This window comes from Strix aluco, chromosome 16, assembly GCF_031877795.1.
Source record: "Strix aluco isolate bStrAlu1 chromosome 16, bStrAlu1.hap1, whole genome shotgun sequence".
NCBI lineage: Eukaryota > Metazoa > Chordata > Aves > Strigiformes > Strigidae > Strix > Strix aluco.
In genome coordinates, this window is record NC_133946.1 from 11,031,945 (window position 1) to 11,050,932 (window position 18,988).

At 52.2% G+C, this 18,988-nt stretch overlaps 1 protein-coding gene across 6 annotated transcripts in view; it reads left to right on the forward strand.

Moving 5' to 3' along the window:
* Positions 1 to 306: 306 nt before the first annotated feature.
* The window catches only part of MYRF (myelin regulatory factor), a 64,149-nt gene continuing 45,467 nt past the window's right edge, over positions 307 to 18,988 (forward strand). For all 6 annotated transcript variants that reach the window (XM_074842080.1, XM_074842083.1, XM_074842082.1 and 3 more), the window contains exon 1: positions 307 to 428. In XM_074842080.1, coding sequence (XP_074698181.1) covers positions 383 to 428 — 46 coding nt within the window. In that variant the 5' untranslated portion in view covers positions 307 to 382. The remainder of the gene's footprint in view (positions 429 to 18,988) is intronic.

Genomic DNA, 18,988 nt, shown 5'->3' on the forward strand with positions numbered 1-18,988 from the left:
GCGCGGGGGGTCAGCCCCCTGGGGTTGCTGGAAAAAGCCATCGGGGTGTGTGTGTCGGGGGAAACAGGTCCCGGGAGAGTGGGTGTGGGGGAGCCCCGAGTACCGGGGAGGCGGGAGGAGGAGGAGGAGGAGCAGGGACCCGGAGGGCGGGGAGGAAGGGCGGGAGGGAGGAGCGCTCGGCGGCAGCCCAAGTTTGGGGGCAGCGCTCGGCGGTGCACGGCGGAGGCCGATGGGCAGCGGGCGGCAGCGCTCGGTGCCGGGACCGGGACCGGCTCCGGGACCCCGGCGGGGCGGCGGGGTGGGACGCTGAGGGCGGCGGGGGGGAGGGATGCCCCTCTGCGGGCACAGAGACTAGCCCGGCTGCCCGGTGCATGGCCCAGCTATGGAGGTGGTGGACGAGACGGAGGCTCTGCAGCGCTTTTTTGAAGGTAAGAGATGACCCGTCGAGTCCCAGCTCGCCCCGGCCGCAGGCGGGGTGGCCCCTGACCCCAACCCAAAGCACCCACAACCGCCCCATCCAGTGTCCGAGCCCGTTCCCTAGGCAGAATCCAGGCGTAGGGCTGCATCCTCCGGTCACGCCGAGGTGGGAGGTTGTGGCACGCCGAGGGCTGGGGAACGCGTCGTGTCAGACGCGAGATGGCTGGAGGACCTTGGGGTGGCCCTCGCCGCTCCTCAGGGCAGGCGCAGGCTCGCGGTGGCAGTAGCTTTGGCATATGGATTGTGGACGTCACTGCGGGGCCAAGCTCCTGGCCACCCCCTCTGCTCACCGCAGGACCCACAGCCTCTTTACCCGTCCCGCGGCCACTGGGCGCAGTGTGTTGGCAGTGGGCTCGCCGCTATGTGCTTCACTGGGGCTGTTGCTCCTTTTTGGTGTAGAAGATCACTAATCCCGCAGCGGCAGACCACACGCCATCTCGGAATCGGTGTCCAGAGGCCGGTGTTGTTCAGCCAGGGCCTGCGGCCCCATTGGGCACCGTGTGTCTGGGGATCAGAGTCTCTTTCCCATCAGTGCACACCAAAGGCAGCTTTTACTGAAACTAAGAGCGGAAAAGTGGTTGTAAAGAGGATTTGGCCTCCCTATCAAGCAGGGGTGAAACACGGTGGCTTGTGGCCGCTGAGAGGTTGGTGGGGCTGAACTGTGCAGCTGGGGAGGTGTCGGGACCCTGATGCCTTTTGTTGTCCCTCCCTCAGCTCAGTGTTTCTTCTCCCCGCTCTGCCTTTGTTGGCACTCATCACTCTTCCTTGTTGACTGCATTGTTGCTTCTCTTCCTTGCTCGTTGGCTTTGTTTCTCCCTTTCGGGTGCTGCGCCCTGCACCGCGTGCCCCTTGTTTCGGTGGGGCCGTTTGCCAGGAGGAAGTTTCGGTTGCACAGGCCGCACACCTTGCCACGAGCCCCTGGTGTGCTGGTGGAGGGGGAACAACGTGCCCATCCTCGCCGGGCTCTGTGGCGTCAATAAATCCTGTTGCTGGTGGCAGAGCTGGGGTGGACCCTGGTCTGCGGAGAGCCCGGCTGCATGCCTGGGTCAGCTCCAGAGCATGTTTCCCCTCCAGAGTCCATGTCCCTCGCCTGCGGTGGGATCGGGCAGCGTGCCTGGGGCGGCTGGGGAGGGGGCACTGCGTCCCTTCTGTTTCTTTGGCTCGCAGAAGGACTTAACCTGAGGAGGAAAGCGAAATTGGACCACAAACAGAAGATGCTCTCGAGAGCGAACAGAGGCTCAAGCTGCTTACTTCTCACTTTCCTCCCTTCTGGCATCCGTGTGATGCCTCAGTAATGCATCGCTGCTTCTTCAAAGGAAAAATCATCCCCTGTTTGTTCCAACTGTGATTCTGGATTCCCAGGAGCGACAGGATTAGCGAGGACGGGAAGCCTCGCCACGTGGGCTCTTATCGTGTGCTCCCAGCCCGTGTTCTCCTCGGCCTTCAGGGCCGCTTGTTTTGTTTTTAAGGTTTCACTCAGATCAGTCTCCTAAATCCTGCCCACCCACCTCCTGTCCTCTGGGCACCCAGCACCTCCCCAGCATCCTGCGCAGCCCTTGCTCAGCACCCCAACGTTATTCACAGGCATTAGACTTCAACTGTCTGTCTCTTCATTTGCAGAAGTGGAATTTCTCGCTCGCTCTCTCCCCCGGAGCATCTTTTTATAGAGTGGAAGGTTTCTTCCTTTTTCTGTCTTGTTCTTTTTTTTTCTGGGTGCTGTGGGTGATCCTGCTTGAGCCAGGGGTCAGACAAGATGACCTCAAGAGGTGCCTGCTAACCTCAACCATTCTGGGATGCCTTCTCTCTCTTGCCTTCTCTCTGTTTTTTGTCTTTTTGTGTGTCTTTTCCTCTTTTGAATTAAGACCATCTCATCACTGTAAAAACTGAGAGTGAGGGAAACCGGGGATGAAAGATATTTCTTAGCCTCTGCTATTTACTTACTTGTGTAACTTCCTTTTTAGAACTTCCTAGAGCTTCATTTTTTCGTGGAGCCCAACATGGCTGTTTATTTCATTTGGGCAGCTAGATCCCTTTTGTTCTTAAAGAGCATCTGTTACAACACTGCATTTGAGGGTGAGAGGGGAAGAGGAGAAAGTTTTACCACGAAGGATTGCTGCTCAGTTCAGTTTGTGCAGCGAGTGAAGAAACAAGGTTCTTTCCTTTTGTGCACACGTTAATCGTGGTGCTCTGAAGGAGTATGCGGCCAAACTGATCCTCTGTTATTTGGAAGGGAAGGTTAGCGCCTTCAATTGCTAACTTTGTAGCACGGAATTGGATTTGCTCTGGAATCTCACTGTGCCGAAGAATTAATGGTTTCTGGACATGTATTATGTAGTGGTCAACAACAGATCTGTTAAAGTTTATTAATGTACAGGAATAAATTAATTAGTAGAGCCAATTCCTTGCTACCCCATCACTTCTTTAAAATGTGTCTGCTGATTCCTGGGAGAACACATGTTCAAACTATATTTTTCTCATACGGTGAAATATTTTTTATTCTCACAGATCATCACCTCACCAAGTGGAGATTTTACGCTAAAGAGATTTCTTCCTGTACACTGAAAACCCTGGAATAATTTGGGAATTCCCTTTCCTTTGCTTGCCTCTGATTTGCCCGGGATTTGAGCCTGCTGTAAGCAATCCCACCATATTTAAGAGTAATCCTTTAGTGCTCATATAGCACTCGGTATTTCAAAGTGTCAGACGAGGATTAACTGGTCTCTTCTTGCAGACTTTTGGGGAGTGGGGGCTGTGCTGACTGAGGTGTGGAAGAGAGTTGGTGTCTGTGCTGATTCCAAATCCTGGCATTTGGCTGGCTCCAGCAACAGTGCAGCAGGTCCCACTGCAGAGCAAGGCTCGTTTTGGGGAGCAAGGGCTCCCAAGATCTCAGGTCCAACTGCCTGTCTCTGGTTTTCTCAGCTGCAAGAGATGGACCTTTATTTTCACAAAGGGGGCTCTCGGTATTTGCTTGGGCAGGATATCCTTATTTCCCTTGAATGTAGTTGTCTGCTCTTTGAGAGTGAGAGCTGAGACACGCGAGGACAGAGAAGCAGAAGAATGTTGTGAAAAGTTTAGAGCTTTGTTCTGAGGTTTGGGAAAGGAGTTAGGGAAAAGCGGATGCAGTCTCTGAGAGAAGAGATGGACTGGGTGTAACTTCACGCCCTCCTGGGGTGAAGATGCTGTGAGTGCAAGTCTGGCTGGCAGTGTGGCCTCTCAGAGTCCTCGAGATGGGCCTGTCCTGCGTGAAGTAGATTGGGGCTTTCCTGGCTTGTGTCAGCACAGCTGGAAAATGTGTTTGGTGGTGCCCAGGACCATCCTGCTGCAGAGAGCTTGGGCAGAACACTTGAAGGCAGAGAGCGTGGGATGCTGGGTGTTCTGGCAACAGAGGTGAAGGAGCTCAGTTTGGTCTTTCCATAGTATTGGGAGTGTTTACCCAGAGCATTTGTATTTTGTATCAAAGGAAAAGTAGGGAGTTGAAAGCGTCTGACCCTTGGCTGGCATCCTGCTAGAAACCTTACCTTCCTCCCTGCCTACCACTCGCGTAAGGGAAACAGTTACGACAGAGCTCAGCTATTCGGGATCCCGCTCTCTCTCGGCTAATTTATGAGATAAGAGGTGGTTAAAGAATGTATATCAGGAAAGATGTGCAGAGTAGGGCTTGGGGGGCAGGGGAGTGGGCGGTTTGGCAGATGGCTGAATGGGGTTAGAGCAAGAAATGGAGAAAGAGCAGTGAACGTGAAAAGTTTGGAGGTTTTGGGGTTGAACTGTAGTTGGGAAAGATGGCAGTTGGTTAAACAGAAAGGGCCAGATTTCAGTGAGGGAGAAGATTTCAGTCCTGTGGAATGAAGCAGCTCTTTACAATTTTGCATCGAGCACGAGTGGCTGGAACGTGTGTCTGTCGAGCGGCCGCGTGTCTGTGCCTGCGTGAGTGGGGCTGCGGGTGCTGCTGGAGGGGTCACAGGAGCCTCTGAGCAGGGAGCGAGCAAGCGAGCGCCGAGTGTTTTATCAGCAAATGTGTTTGTATTAGCGAACGGTTTTGCCCGTAGGAGCGCGTGTACACGCGTGTTAATGGTATCGGCTACTTTCTTGGTGATTTTTATTGTGCATTGTGGAGCACTTTCTGTATGGGAGTAGGAAATTCCGCCTTGCAGCCTTGCAAGAGAAGTCTGGGCCATTTCCCCATACTCTATGGATGAAGAGATAGGAAAGGATGAGGCAGAGAGTTAAACCCAGGACTCGCGGGTTTGCACCTCGTCCACCGTGCCATGTGGTAAGGGTCAGGTCTCTGCATGCTCTGCACCTGCAGGAGGATTTGGTGGTGGATGGGAACACGCGAAGAAGGACTTCACGGGTAAAACTTTCAGGGATGTAAACCAGTGAAGCCATGAGCTTAAGGGAAGGGGAATAATGGTTTCTCTTCAGAGCCAGCCAGCACCTCGTGGTGGGGGGAAGCATCCCTGCGCTGGCAGTGCTGGTGAGCCCCCCTGCGAGTTACAGCTCGCTGAAGCAGTTTCAGTTTCTGCCAGGCAGGAGGTTGTGGCATTGTGAAAGAGAGTCACAGAGAAACAAGGGGCTGCTTTGGGGTCTTCCTGGCTGCTTAGGGGTGCAGGGGGGACCGTGGTGGTTTCCTGAGGCTGAAAACACTGGGGGCAGACAGGGCAGGAGGATGGTAGACCTGGGGCCTTGAGAGCAAAGGCTGTGGTGTCTGTTGTGGTGCTGGCTGGTGGGCAGAAGCCATGCACAAACCAGGACAACTGGCCCCATGTATGTTTTTAGGTACCTGGGCTTGGCATAGCAATGCAACTACAGCAGATCAGAGCATCTAGTTTCTTTAAATTAGTTTTAATTAGCTTTTCTGGGGAGCTGGGCTTTGTGCTCGCTATTCACCCTCTGCCTGCCCAATGGCTGCCTGACCCTCATCCCCGAGCTCTGGTGCTATGCTGGAGCAAGACTTCCCTGCGCCGCTTTCATGGAGCTGGTTGACGTGGCAAGAGTAAGGGCAGCGGGAAAGCACTGAGGAAAGGCCATGGAGAATCGCGAGCTCCGTGCGAAAAGCACAATGTGATCTTTGCCACATGTCGCTGCGGGTGTTTCATGCCTAGACCCGACTCTTGGAGGAGCGGGGTTGGGGAAGTGGTGGCTTTGCGGTGTGACAGTCTCTCCGGGGCCTGGCTGGCGCAGCAGGGAAGGTAAGAGGCTTTGTGTGGAGTGCTTTGCTGGACAGAGAGAGCCCGTGACAGAATGGTCCTGGGGAACCTGGTACAGCACAAACACATGACCATCCCTCCTGGTAATCCCCTCGCAGACCCAAATCCCAGCGTGTAGCAGCAGCCTCCCAGCCTCCTCCCTGGCCCTCCCACTCTTCCCTCAGGGAATAGAAAAACCAGCAGGCAGCAGCCCTGGGACCTGGAGAAGCTGAGCTAGGCAGCATAATGACAGAGGGAGAGAGCAGGGACGCAGCGGGAGCTTGACATCTGCTCTCGCCATGCTCAGGATGCGCTGGATCCGAGCAGGTAACAGCACAGCTCCCCTGACCCTTCCACGGCTCAGCTTGCTTTCCCCTCCGCCTCTCCATCTCTCTTTCTGCTGTGGTTGTTTTCTGGTCTTCCTATCTCTGCTCTCTTATTTCAAGCTTCCCCTGTCCGCCCGACTTGGTGTCTGCCTCTGGTCAGCGCGTGCCCTCAACAAGAGCAGGTAACATGAGGATGCGGGTGAGCCCAGCTCCATCCTAGGGCCTAAGCAGAGGAGGGAGGAGAGAAAAATGTTCCCTTGAACTCATCGCCAGCAGCCTGCAGCACTTGGCTGAGGCCCAGGGGACATTCCTGGGCACAGGGGGAAGCTGCCATCTCCATCCCAGCAGGACCAGCAGCAGGAGGGTCCCAAAGTCTTCAGCCAAAGCACTTGTCCTCGTCCACTCCTCAGGGCAAGGCTAGTGCAGGACAATCTGCTGCTTCCAGTCTTGTGACTGTGCTGATACTCCTCTCGGGTCTGTCCTCTCCCCTCAGTTTTCCTAAAACTCCTTTTTCCTGGGTGGGAGAAGGACAGGAGACATCCAGATGGAGTAAGGCCAGAGAGCTGTTGGCAGGAGGGTGGATCCCGTAAGATAAGGGGTGGGTTGTGATTCAGAAAGAGCGACGTGAGCACACACCCGCAGAGGCTCCATCGGGGATGGAGAGAGGTACTTTGCCCGTGTTCTGGTTAATGTATCTTCCACAGGTTGGTGTTCTGGGAGCGATGCCTGGACGTGGACCAGCAGGGTGTTTGGGAGGAGGGGGAGCAGGGAGAGGTGGCCGTCGGGGCAGGGTAGAAGGGAGTTGTGCTGGAGGTGTGACTGGGCTGGTGGAAATGGGCTCGTTGGTGACTCAGAGATCCGGCTGCTCCGCGCTGCTCCCCGTGCCTGGGCCGGAGTTGTGCAAGGGCTGCTGCCCACAAGGATGTGGGAAAGAGATGCTGGACAGGCAGGAGCCTTACTGGGATGCTGGGTAGGCAGGGTTTCCCTCCGCTCCCTTGTCCTTTTCTCCTAGAGCAACGCATTCGCCGGGGCTGGCCTTCTGGGCCCAGTTCAGTCATCCCAGCTGCCATGTCACTGGCTGCAATAAACGTGGAATAAAATGGCTCCTGGACATGGTTAGTCTGCAGAGAGCTGGGCATCGCCTGGAGAAGCACAACCCCACCCGAGTGGTGCATAGGGAAGTTGCTCTCCCCATGGGCTTTCTGCCTCCTGTCAGAGCTCAGTGGTGGTCTTTTTGCTTTCTGCTTTTTGTTTTCTGCCCATGGTCACTTAGTGAGAAAGAAAACCGGAAGAGGCCTTTCAAAGAAGGAAGAGGGATGGGGCCCTGCTGTTCTTGCCCTCTTCTGGTTAGGAACCTCATGGATTTCTCCTGCTGGGACAAGACTAGAGTGATGTGGAGCTGGGAGCTGTGCTAGGAAGGCTGTGGCCACCAAACCCCTGACCCGCTGCAGGTATCTGCCCTTCCTCTGTGCTGCCCAGCCAGGGTCCCAGACCATGGCCTGGCATCCCTCCAGCATGTCCCTGCCTGGGGATTTCCCTGCCTGGGGATGGCGTTTGAGCTTTGCAGAGCTTGCTGGGTAACCCCCTTGCCTCTTTCCAGTAGTGTTGCTGATTGGACTTGGACTTTGCACTCTCTGATAAGAACCCCGGTAAGCTAAATGTGTCTGAGGAATGATTAACTAGCCTGTGCGTTGCCAGAGGACAGGGGAGCAGCTGTGACTAGAGACACAAACAGGAACAGGCCTGTGGCTTTTGGGCCCGAGCTGGTGCTTGCTGGATGCCCCCGCCATGCGCCAGCATCCTTCAGGAGAGAGAAACCCACACTGAGGCCACTGTGGTGCTTTCCCAGCACATTCCAGAACTAGGGATGGACAGAGAGGGATGAGGCTGTCAGATCAGCAGGGGAGGTGCAGGGTCCATGGGAGGATATTGCTGCACCGTAGGGAAAAGGGGGCTCTTAGAAGTAGAGGGTGGATTACATTGGATACCACCTTGGCTATCTGGTGGCTCCCACTTATGGTTTCATGGATATACCCTCTTATTCCTGCTGTCTGGCACATTTTGGCATATCCTTGCTTATCCTCCAGACCTTCCTTCTCCTGTTGGCACTGTTTGCCCCCCACAGCAGGGACAGAGGATGTCTTCTGTCTGATTTGGAGGTGGATGATCTGGTCAGCCCAGGACCCCGTGCTCCCCGCCACCTTCCAGCCCACCCCGGAACGCATTCAAAGCACATTTGAATGAAAAGCTTCCTTCCCAAGGGAAAATGTAACGTGATACTCAGGGTCCACCACTTATCTCGCTGAACTTTGTCTGTTTTGATGCAGTTACTCAAAATGGCGAACGGGAGAATCTGCGGGGCTGGACCAGCCCTGACTGCAAAACGGAGCTGCCAGATTTGTTGTGGAATGAGGGTGTACACTTGCGGATTTTACTGACTTTTGGGGTGATGGGGAAGAGGGCTGGGTGGAAAGGCCAAGGCTGGAGTTTTAAATAGCCCTTGGTGTGCCCGGATCCAGGATTTGAGGGCAGAGGCTGGGGTGAACTGGGGAGAGCAGTCCTGGGAGTGCCACGTGGCTGTGACCGTAATCCCGTGGCATGGCCGGGGCCAGGAGTCATCTCCTCTGGAGCAGCCCAGCATCAGTCCTTCACATCCCAGTTGCTGGGACAGACCAGCTTGGTCAGAGGAAAGCTGGCATCAGTCTCTGCAATGGTTAAAGTTTTCTTAGCCTCTCTGGCACATCCTATTTTATTTTCCCCTCCACTTTTCCCCTTCCTCATCCCCTGTGCTCTATCCAGTCTTCTTTTCAGCTGGTCTCATCATTCATTTGCAGTGTGCTGAAGGAGATGTACAGAATTATGCCCTAAGTGATTGCAAACTGCATCAGTAGGAAGAGGAGGGAAAAAAAAAAAAAAAAGTGGGGCTGTGGTTGCAGACCAGGGTGTGGTGTGAACAGAGACTGAACAGGCTGGCTGGAGTAGTGCGGGGTGGGACCAGGAGCCATGTGCGATGCCAACAGCCACGGTCTAGCTTTGGTGAGATCTCTGCTTTTGTTAAAAACAGTAATTAAAGCAATTTTTGCTGGGACTGGGGTTTTTTGTTTGGATTTTTTTTTTTTTTCCTGTAGAGTCTTCTGTCATCACCCCTGTGTTGCAGCAGTGTATTATTTTAGGAGACTTGGAGTGCCAAATTGATCTGGTTTTCCTACCCAAGGAGATGATGATGGTAATTAGAGGAGGCAATGCAGAGGGCATGGGGGTGGGCATGGGACAGGATTTGTTGAAGACACAGGTAGGGCTTCCAAAAGAGTTTGAGGCCTAATTCCTGCAAGTTTTCTGTCTGCTTTGATGGCAAGGACCATAGAGCATGCCAAGACGCTCTTGCTTGCGGCCTTGAGAAGTGGATGTAATGTAAAGAGTACATTCAACTTAATTTAGAATATGAAGACTCGCTTAGTTTGTGTCTGACAATACTTATTAATCAACAACTATCATTTATGACTTGTAATCCCATGTGCTGATTGCAGCTGACTGCTAGAAATTCAGATAAACAGGAAACCAAACAATTTATCAGCCTGCTTGATCTTGGCTTATCTCTTCTGTTATGACAAGCAATGGTTATGGACATTGATTCAATAAAGCACTAAAAAGTGCGCTTAGACTTTATTGGAAATGAAGCACCTGCTTAAGTAAAGCAAAAGCTTAAAAACTGTGTGTTATGTGGGCCATCAAGCCATTTCACAGTTGGCTGCTTGCTGATAATATATATAATCAATGCTCTGCTCAATATAAAAACAGAAATGGTCTTTTCTCTGATTAGGTCCCATCCAAATCAAAATTTGAGGTCAATGAGAAGTTCTGGGTGGGGAGGAGGTAGGAGGACTTCTGTCCATCTCCCCTCCCTCCTGTCTATTTTAATTCGGTCTTTGGAAAGGGGTGTTGGAATGGAAGGTGGACGGTGATGAGTTTTCACATGTAACATAGTGGAACATGTAGTGAAGAGAGAGGGGTAATAAATGATGTTTCAAAACTCATCTCGTTGGTGTTGAGGGGCTGAAGGGACACAAGAAACAGCAATGTGGGTACCTGCAGACTGGGGACAGCTTCACAGCCCAGAATGAGACATTTGGGTGTTGGAGGTGGTGCTGGTGTGCAGGGGCTTGGGAAGAGGAACTGGTCAAAAGTCAACCCAGTCCAACAGGTTGGTCTTGGGGAACACCAGGGTAGGGACCTTTCCTACTCCTCTGCTTTTAGACACAGCTACTGCAGCTCTGGTACACCCAGGACGTATCAGTGGCTGCAGTGGATCATGGATGATCACTGGTAGAGATTTTTACATAATTTTTACATGAATTTTCAGCACAGCTTTCTTAATTTAGTCAAGGCACAAATTTGTAGGTGATCAAGACATTGGGCCAAGCTTGGCTTTGAAAGAGATGAGAGCAGTGCCAGTGCCAGCGAGCTGTGCTGTGTGGTAAAGTTGATACCAGACACCACAAATATTTCCCACCACTGGGGCAGAGCAAGGCCTTGTCAGGAGGATATAACATGTCAGCTGGAATGCTTTCAGTTGGCTCTCCGAAGGAGAGGAGTAGCGGGGTTTACTCAGCTTTTTTGTTTAAACCCTATTCTCTCCAGTTTTGGAAACCAAACCACACTGAGAGTGAGCTTTGAGAACTGGATAGTAGGACTGAGATAGAGAAAGTTGGTCTGACGTGTCCTTGTTTTGTGTTTTAAGATGCGGTTGCTCAGCCAGTGAACAATCAGATTTAGCAAGTGAAAAGGGGCTGTGAGTTTTAGGGGTGCAGGTTGCTCCCTGGGGATAGTCACTGCCTGAAGGAGACTTGTGGAGGTCTCTGTTTTTCATAGAATCCCAGAATCCCAGGTTGGAAGGGCCCTCAAGGATCACCTGGTCCAACCCTTACTGGCAAAAGCCTGGTCTAGCCAAGCTGGTCCATTCACCTGTCCAGTTGAATCTTGAAACTGTCCAATGTTGGGGAACCCACCACTTCCCTGGGGAGATTATTCCAGTGGCTGATTGTTCTCAGTGTGAATGTTGTTTTTTTCAGAACTAAACCCCAAGTTTTGTAGAAGTTGTTTCTTTTTTGATCAGCCTGTTGTTTAAACAGGTCAGGGTGGTGGATGTTGGTTTAAGGCTTTTGTCAATGCAGCAGAGCCGTGTTCAATCTTTTTGCCGTTTCACAAACTTTATAGCACTCAATAAATCCAGAGGCTTTGTGGCAATGAGCGGGTGGGAGGTCTCATGTTGTTAAGGTGTTTGTCCTCATTGCTGATTGCATTGCAGCAGGTGTGAGCTCCCAACCTCTTTGGACTGGCAGTGGGAGACTTGCCCTCAAGTTATTGTGGTTCAGGTGGAGCGTGGAGGAGCACAGAGATGAGCCTCCCTGCTGACAGAGGCAGCTAAAGCCCACCTGGGATAAAGTGACCTCTCCTCTCTGTTTTTATCCCACTCTGCTCCTCTTTTCTTGCTTGCTAACTTCATAAAGCCTAGGCAGTGGCAGTACGTCTTTCAATAAAATCACCTTCTGCTTTTCCCTACTTTGACAGTATCATTTCTTAAAATAAAGATGCTAAACTGGCTTTCAGGTTAGAAGGAACTCTCAGAACTTCTAGCCTGACCCATGTAACAGCTTTGAGCAGTGCAACCTCCACCTGAAACTGTGGAGGAATAACAGGTTTGGTGGTTTTTTTACTGCCGCAGAATTTATCTGTGAGGTTGAGGTTAACACCCTAGCTTTGCCAGGAGAACTGCAGGGCTTCTCATCATGTGCGGTTGTGGGTTTGTGTTTCATCTGCAAGAAAAAAAGCCAACCCAACCAACCAAAACCCCCATAGCTATGGTTTGGGGCTTTTACAGGAAGGAATACGTCCTGTTGAACTGTGAGAAAGTGGTCGGTCTCTGCCCTTGGCTCAGCCCTGAGAGTCTGTATGGGCTGAGGACTTCTCTGAGGGACTGGAGAAGTCAAAAAGACTTAGTACTAGAAGTCAGAAATTGTCAGTAGTTGATTTGACAGTAGTTGACAGGACGATGAGCACAGGGTGTGACTTGCTGGCTGGTCTCAGTACGGGTCTATAAAAGCAGGTTTTGTATCCATCCTGTCAGAGGCAGAGGTGAAGTCTGCCAGCTCCTTCCACACATCTTCAGGTCTGTGTGCTCTTTTCTGAAGGGATAAGTAGGGGTCTCTTCCAGACAGGACGCTGGGCACATCTGTGGATGTGGTTTTCTTTTCTGGGCTACACCAACGTTTTACAGCATGAATCCAGGCAGTTCCCTGCTGCTTTGCCTGTGTCAGCCCTTTGTGTAACAGACTTGTACAGTTTTGGGGCAAGATCCATCTCTTCCTTTCTTGTATTCATGTAGCCCCTTGCACTAGCAACCACACAGAAAAGAGGCCAGTAACCTTGGGAATTTCTTTCGCCCCATCTGGGCAGAGATGTCCTGAGGATCAGGGCTCTGGACACTGTAAAAATGACTGATGGAGGCTGCTGTGGTTGTTCAAGAAGTGTGTGGACTGTCCTTCTGGGACAGGGTCTGCTCTGCTTTTTCCCTTCTGCTGCCGGGCCAGGGCAGCGCGTGCTGGCGTGGTGTGCGGGAAGAGGCGATGGCACGGCGGTACCTTGGACAGCAGTGGCGGCCCGGTGGGGCCTTCCTGGTGCCCTTCGCCAGCCAGGGCAGCTCCAGCCCTGGGGACAACCCTTCCGGTCACAGGGAGATGGCAGGATGGTCAGCTTCTGCAGGACAACCCCACCGGCACGGGGAGACAGCAGGACAGATGCAGGACAACTCTGCCAGCTTGGGGAGCTGGCAGGACGCTCAGTCTCTGCAGGACAGTTGCAGCCCGTTTCCCGTTCACAGATGCAGTTGGGTGGAAGAGCTGCAGAAAGCTTACGGAGCACCTAAAGGGAGGTGCAGGGGGAGGTGCAGGAAGTGGAAAGTCCCCTCTAGACCTAAGGCATGAGCACCAACATACTTCGCCAGTGACGTGACGTTGCTCCTCCTGCTTTGTGTGTGAGCAGACTTCTAGGAGAGACCCAGGAATCTGGAGAAGGGGAGGGTGGCTTTTCTATCATGACAGACCCCCAATGAACCTCCAAAAGAAGTGGAGTGAGGGTCTGACAGCGTCTGGATCCAAAGACATACCAGGGTCTGTCACAAAAAAAAAAGGAAAGTGGGGAAACAAAGCTTAGAAAACTTCAGAGTGGGGGGCTGTGCTCTCTTGGGGGAGTTTTGGGTAACTGCAACTCTAATTTATCTTCTTGGCTCAGCTTTCCCCCCCAAGTTGGTCACAGTCACCACTGCAGCCATTTCAGCCTTTTAGATCACCTTTCACTCGTAAGCTCCCAGTGTTGTTCATAGTGAGAAATTGTCCTGCAACCTTTGGAGGGAGATTATCTCTGGAATAAATGTTAGCACTTCTCTTCTGAGGTTAAGGAATGGTTTGTCACTTGTGTGTTAGCTTTCAGGGAAGTTCCCTTCACAGCTGGGGACTGGCTGAAAGGCTTGGGGCAAGGGCTTGAACCCAGCATGCTGGGCTAGAGGAGGTGTCTGGTGGGAGTGGGACAAAGTCAGCACTCTCCCTGCTCCCCTTCCGTGGACAACTCATAATTTATGGAGCTGCAGTAACACATGCTGTGAATGAATTTTGCTAATAGAACTCTCTTGGGAGGATCGGTGAGCTACAGTGGGGATAAGTAGGATAATATTGTCAAAAGTGTTTCTGAATTACTGAAAATCCTAAATCACTAAGTTACCTCTGAAACCATAACTGAAAGTCTCTAACTCAGTGCTGTGGAGAACCTGAAGGGCAGTCGAGCAGTGAGTGAGCCGCGGTTGTGGTTTTCTGTGCTGAGAAAGTTGGGTTTGTCTCCCTGAGCTTCTTGTATCTGAGACACTTGTCTGCTGCCTCTGTGTTGTGTTAGATTCAGAGCACTGTGGGCTCGACAACTAGGAGGAGCCTCCGAGATATCTGAGAGGTAGAATTGCTCCTAGAGCATCTCTTTGAGAGTAATTTGTTATAGTTTCTGAAAGGTGGTGACCAGTAACGTTAATATTCATATTTACTGCGGTCAGACATGAGGGCCATGGCCTGCTGTGGGTGTGTGTTGCAAGCACAGAGGAGCAGATGGTCCCTGACCAGCGTGTTTTACCTCTCTGGGAAAGCTGTTGCTTCCTGCTAGGAGCAACATCTTATTTCATGGCTGACACTGTCAAATCTTGCACTCCGACTGCTGTACCCTCCTCACAGGGCTGAAACTCCCTCCCAGCAGGCTCCTTTCTCCAAAGTGAGTTCATGTACCTGAGGATTCAACCACTGCTCAGCCTCCTGGTGATAAACAGACCAGACAGGGACTTTTGTGAAGCTTCTTGTGCATCCCAAGCAGCGTTATTTTGACCTTTTCCCAAAGTCTCTCCAGTTTTTCCATGCCCTCTTCCAAACAGAGGTGAGCCACCGACTCCAGCAGCAGTACGCAGAAAAGCCAGGACCATTTCTCTATCTTCTGCTTGATGGTCCCCTCATGCACGGAGAGTTCTGCAGTCACCGTCAGAGCCATGACATCATGTCGAGGGCTTGCGTGGCTGTGGTTAGTCCTGAAAACTGACAGTCATTTTTTTTTCCAACAGTTTCCCAGCCCGTACATGCTACTTTCAGGCGACTGTCTTGCTTTTTGCTGTTATTATGCAGCAGCTCGCTGTCACTTACCAGATGATTCAAGACTCTCTGTAAGAATGTTTTCCTTGCTTTGCTGTGCTGCCTTCAAACTTTGCCAGTGGAGAACAATGATAAAAAAAAAGCTGAATGGCTTTGGCCCAGGTACAGGTCCCTGGGGATCTCTGCTAGTAACCCCCCCACTCTTTGATGTCTATATTAACAGCTGCATTTTAGCTCTGTCTGTGACGCAGTGTTTGATCTCTCTCACGTTCTCCCTGTCAGTTCCACGCGGGGGAAGTTTCCGATGGGGATGTTGTTTGGCATGAAGTGAAACACGCAGGAGAAATTCAAGGCTGTAAAGGCTGCAGGGCAGGGGCTGTGTGGCTGATATTGAATTGAGAACACCTCAGAAGAGCATATTTAGCGATCTAAAGGTGCTGCCAGTGCCACAAGCACTGAGGGAGAAGATGAAAAGTGGATTTTGCAGGAAAGCCGGGCTTTCTGCTCCATTTCTGATGAAGTCAGCCGAACGGCTGTGATTCAGCCCAGCTGGAGCTGTGGCCCTCGTTTTTGGGGAAAGCAAAAGAAAACGCATCTGGGGGAAAGTGATTCCAAACATAGCTATTCAAAGGGAGAGAAACAGCCTCCCGGCTCCTGGCTGTGACAGATGCTGGGGCGGCGTGGGACGCAATAGCACGGGGATTGTTGTGCACGGGACAGTCACAGGAGACAGATAATGTTGGGCTGATGGTAGTCAGGACTGGAGGAGTTGGCCTGGGAGCAGTTGTGGTTAGAAGATAGTGAATGGCCCAGCTGTGAAATCCTTGTGCTGTTTAGCACAAGGGACGCTGGCGGTGAGTGGAGATAAGAAAGGGAGCATTCAGGTCAGGCTCTGAGGAGGGCAGCCAGACTTGGAGGAGTGTGGAGCTGCAGCATCGTCTCCCGAATGGAAGTGCTGAAAGTCCAGACACACAGGGCAGAGCCCCAAGGAGCAAGCTGGGAATGAATGACCTTATGCCAGCCTGGACAGAAGGCTCTAAGAGGTCTTTTAATCTATTGATCTAATGACTCATACAATTTGTGTAATTTCCTTGCCTTCCCACTCTTCCCTCATAACTCAGCTCTTTGTCACAGTTCTGGCTGGCAGCAGGACAGACTTCTTCACTCAGGACCTCCACGCTGCTTTCCCCAGCAGGTGCTTTAAAACAGCAGCAGCGCGTGATCTCTGCTCTGGAGGAAGGAGCTGGGTGAGCGGTGCCGGGAAGCAGCAGCAGTTACTGCCTCTTGTCCTCTGCGCTGGAGGGCAACGGAGGGAGCAGAGGAGAGTTGGGTCCCGGAGATCTGCCTGGGCTGGGTACCAGGAGAGGGCTCTTGATTTAGTTCACAGGTCCCCGACCTTCCTCATGTGTCTCTTCTGCACTCAGTCCTTCGTGAGAGGGTCTTACCCATCATCATCCATCCCTTGTGCTTCTGCACCTGCAGCTTGTGCAGCGCTGCCATGAGGTTTATCTCACTTGGGGCATATCTCACCCTTATTTCAGTCCCAGTATTGCCTCCACTTGGCTAATGCGTGGAGACCCCTCGTTCTGCGCAGCAAGAGCCTGAGGAGCTGCTCTGTCTGTGGGAATGTGTGCAGTCGGTGCCTCCCATCCCGGGCCCAGGGTGACCTCCTCATCCTTTCCTCCGTGTGCTGCCCTCCCCACACAGCCTCCTCGAGCGTGCCAAGCACTTTCCCTCTTGGTTTGGACCTCTCCAGACAGCACGCTGCTTTGAAGTGAGACCCAGAACACACAGCGAGCTTGCAGGGTGGATGGGATCCAAGCAGCACGTTTGGTATCTGATTTGTATTGTCTGGTAACTGTTTGCTAAATCCCTGGTGCAAGAACTATGTTCTGGTGCTGGAGACGGCTCACAGTTAGTCAGAAAATGCAAACAACACTTTTTTTTTTTTAAAAAGCTTTTTTTCAGGCTGAAAGCCTATATGGAAATAGCCAGCATGGCAGTAATCCCTAGGGATTTTTCTAAAAAATAATTATTTTTAATGGCATTATTGCTTGTTATTTATTGTGGGTGGCTAGAGGAGCTTGGCTTAGCTCAGGAAAAGGCAAAACATGAAGGTGACTGAGCTAGTCCACAAACACTTGGTTGAAAAGTAGCTTTCTTGGAGCAGAGAGCTCTTTAGTCTGGTAGTTATATGTATGGAGATCGTGTGAACTAAGATGAGGGACTAAAGGGTGGAAATGGATTCATGTGGCCCCTTCCCCAGGAGGTGAATTAGTCAGCTGAAGCCTAATTCAGAATTTCTTCTGCCCAAAGGACGTGTCCTCTACAGTGAGAAACTGGGGCTGGTGGGGGACAGACACCCTGAGTAAAATTCTGTGTCCTGCATGGTTTGGGGATATAAGGGTTGGTCTTGTCTTAAGATGGATGAAATCAGGGAGAAATAGTGTCCGCTGTGTCCTGCGGTCCGTGACTGCCCTGTACCTGTGTGTCTGACTGGTCCACGTCTCTTGGTTGTGTTGCTCTGCTCTTAAATCCTGGGAAGTGACCTTGGGCCTTGGGAAGTTTGTGCCACGTGTGCAGCAGAGGTAGATGAGGACTTAACGGCAGCGACAGTAGAGGAAACCCAACAACATAAGAAGCTTTTGGTGCCCTTTGTGATTTTCACAGAATTTTGGAGCAAATGCTATTGCAGTGTAGCGCTGAGAGCAAGTGCTGTGTGGTTGCACGTCCCAGCTGTGCGCGAAGAAGGAAAAGCCTGATGACCTGACACTCCTGTTTGTGAAAGATCGGTGTTGGTTGCACAAAAGTAGTGATGGCCCTCCCCAAGCCCTGGCAAAAGTCCCATCTAGATAAATCGCTCTGCTTTCTTACACTCGCTCTCCTCTGGAAGCTGTCCAGGCTGGACAGGAGAGACCTTGTTGCCTCCCAGTTCCAAGGGAGGAACGAGACGCCCGATCTGGACGTGGTGTTCCAGGCGATGCTTGGCTGCCTGTAGGCTTGTATTCTCTTGCTGTTTGATTATTAATCTTCCTGCCTAAGGATTGTTTTGTGCTGGGGGGTTTCCAGGAGAGGCAGCGCAGCTCCAAATCCCCAGTTCCCCATATGTGTGTGGTGTGCATGTCTTCAGAATTGGGCTGGAAGTGGGCTCTGGAGTGGCTCCTGGATCTCCAAGTTTCCTGAGAGCCTTTCCAGGAGCCACGAGCCCTGTGTTGGTGGCCCTGCAGCAGTTTATGGTTGTAGTCTCTACTTAATGCCAGTATGTAGCTGGTAATAAATATTATTTTTTTTTTCTTGTATTGCTGATATGCTCTGGTAATAAATCACACTGAAGATAGTGGAAAGAGCTGTGCTGGACCTTCACTGCCACAGTGGTGACAGGGAACTCCTGCAGATGGGTGTTACCCTATAGAAAAAGGTCACCCCTACCCCCTAAAACTTGCAATCTAGGTAAAGTTAGTGGGCTGCAGAGAGGAGCACACAAGAGCAGAAGCTTTGGCTTATGTCTCCTTTTTTTTATTGTCCAGTCCTTTAACTGCAGCCCACTAAAGCCTGGTGAAGCGGGGTGGCCACATGGCCAGTGTGCCATAAGCCCGCTCGGGGCACAGCTGGAGGAGCTGGGTGCTTGGTGCTGCTCTGCCTCAGGTCAGGTGAGCCCACCAGCACGAAAGGGCCTCGCAGAAGGGAGCCCGAGGCTGTGCTGAAGAACCTTTTCCCATACCCATTTTCCTCCTGGACTGGGGAGCGGAGGTGCGAGGGTCGCAGAGCCAGCCTCGTGCAGCGGTACCTCCCTGTCAGTCCTGAGCTTGGGAGATGCCAGATGAGGTGGCCTTCTCTGGTCCTGTTGTCCCCCCTGCCAGCCCTCCAACACCCTCAGTTCAGAGAGGGAGATAAAGGCGTTGTCTTCTGCCTCTACGGGACTCCAAACAAACAGGGCAATGTGCCCCCCTGGGCAGGCACCTTGGACCCCGCCAAATGGCGACGCTTGTGTGGGTGCTGCTGTTCCTGCCATCTTAGTGCATGAATGGACAAGCAGGGCATTGACGGCTGCGGGGACACACACAAACGCTCCACTGTGTCCCCTCTCACACCTTCCCCTCCTCCTCCTCGGCCCTGATGCCCAGAGGACAATGGCTCTATCCATGCCAAGGTTCACAGCTGGCAAGGGCGGAGGAGAGGCCAGGACAAGGGTGGAGAGCCGGAAGGAGAAGGGACTCAGGAGGGTCCGGAGGGAGAACAGCTCAGGGAGGGAAGCGATGAGGGGAGATGGGGAAACTCAAGAGGGACTAGAAGAGGGAGAGAGGAGAAGGTGCTGAGAGGTGGCTGG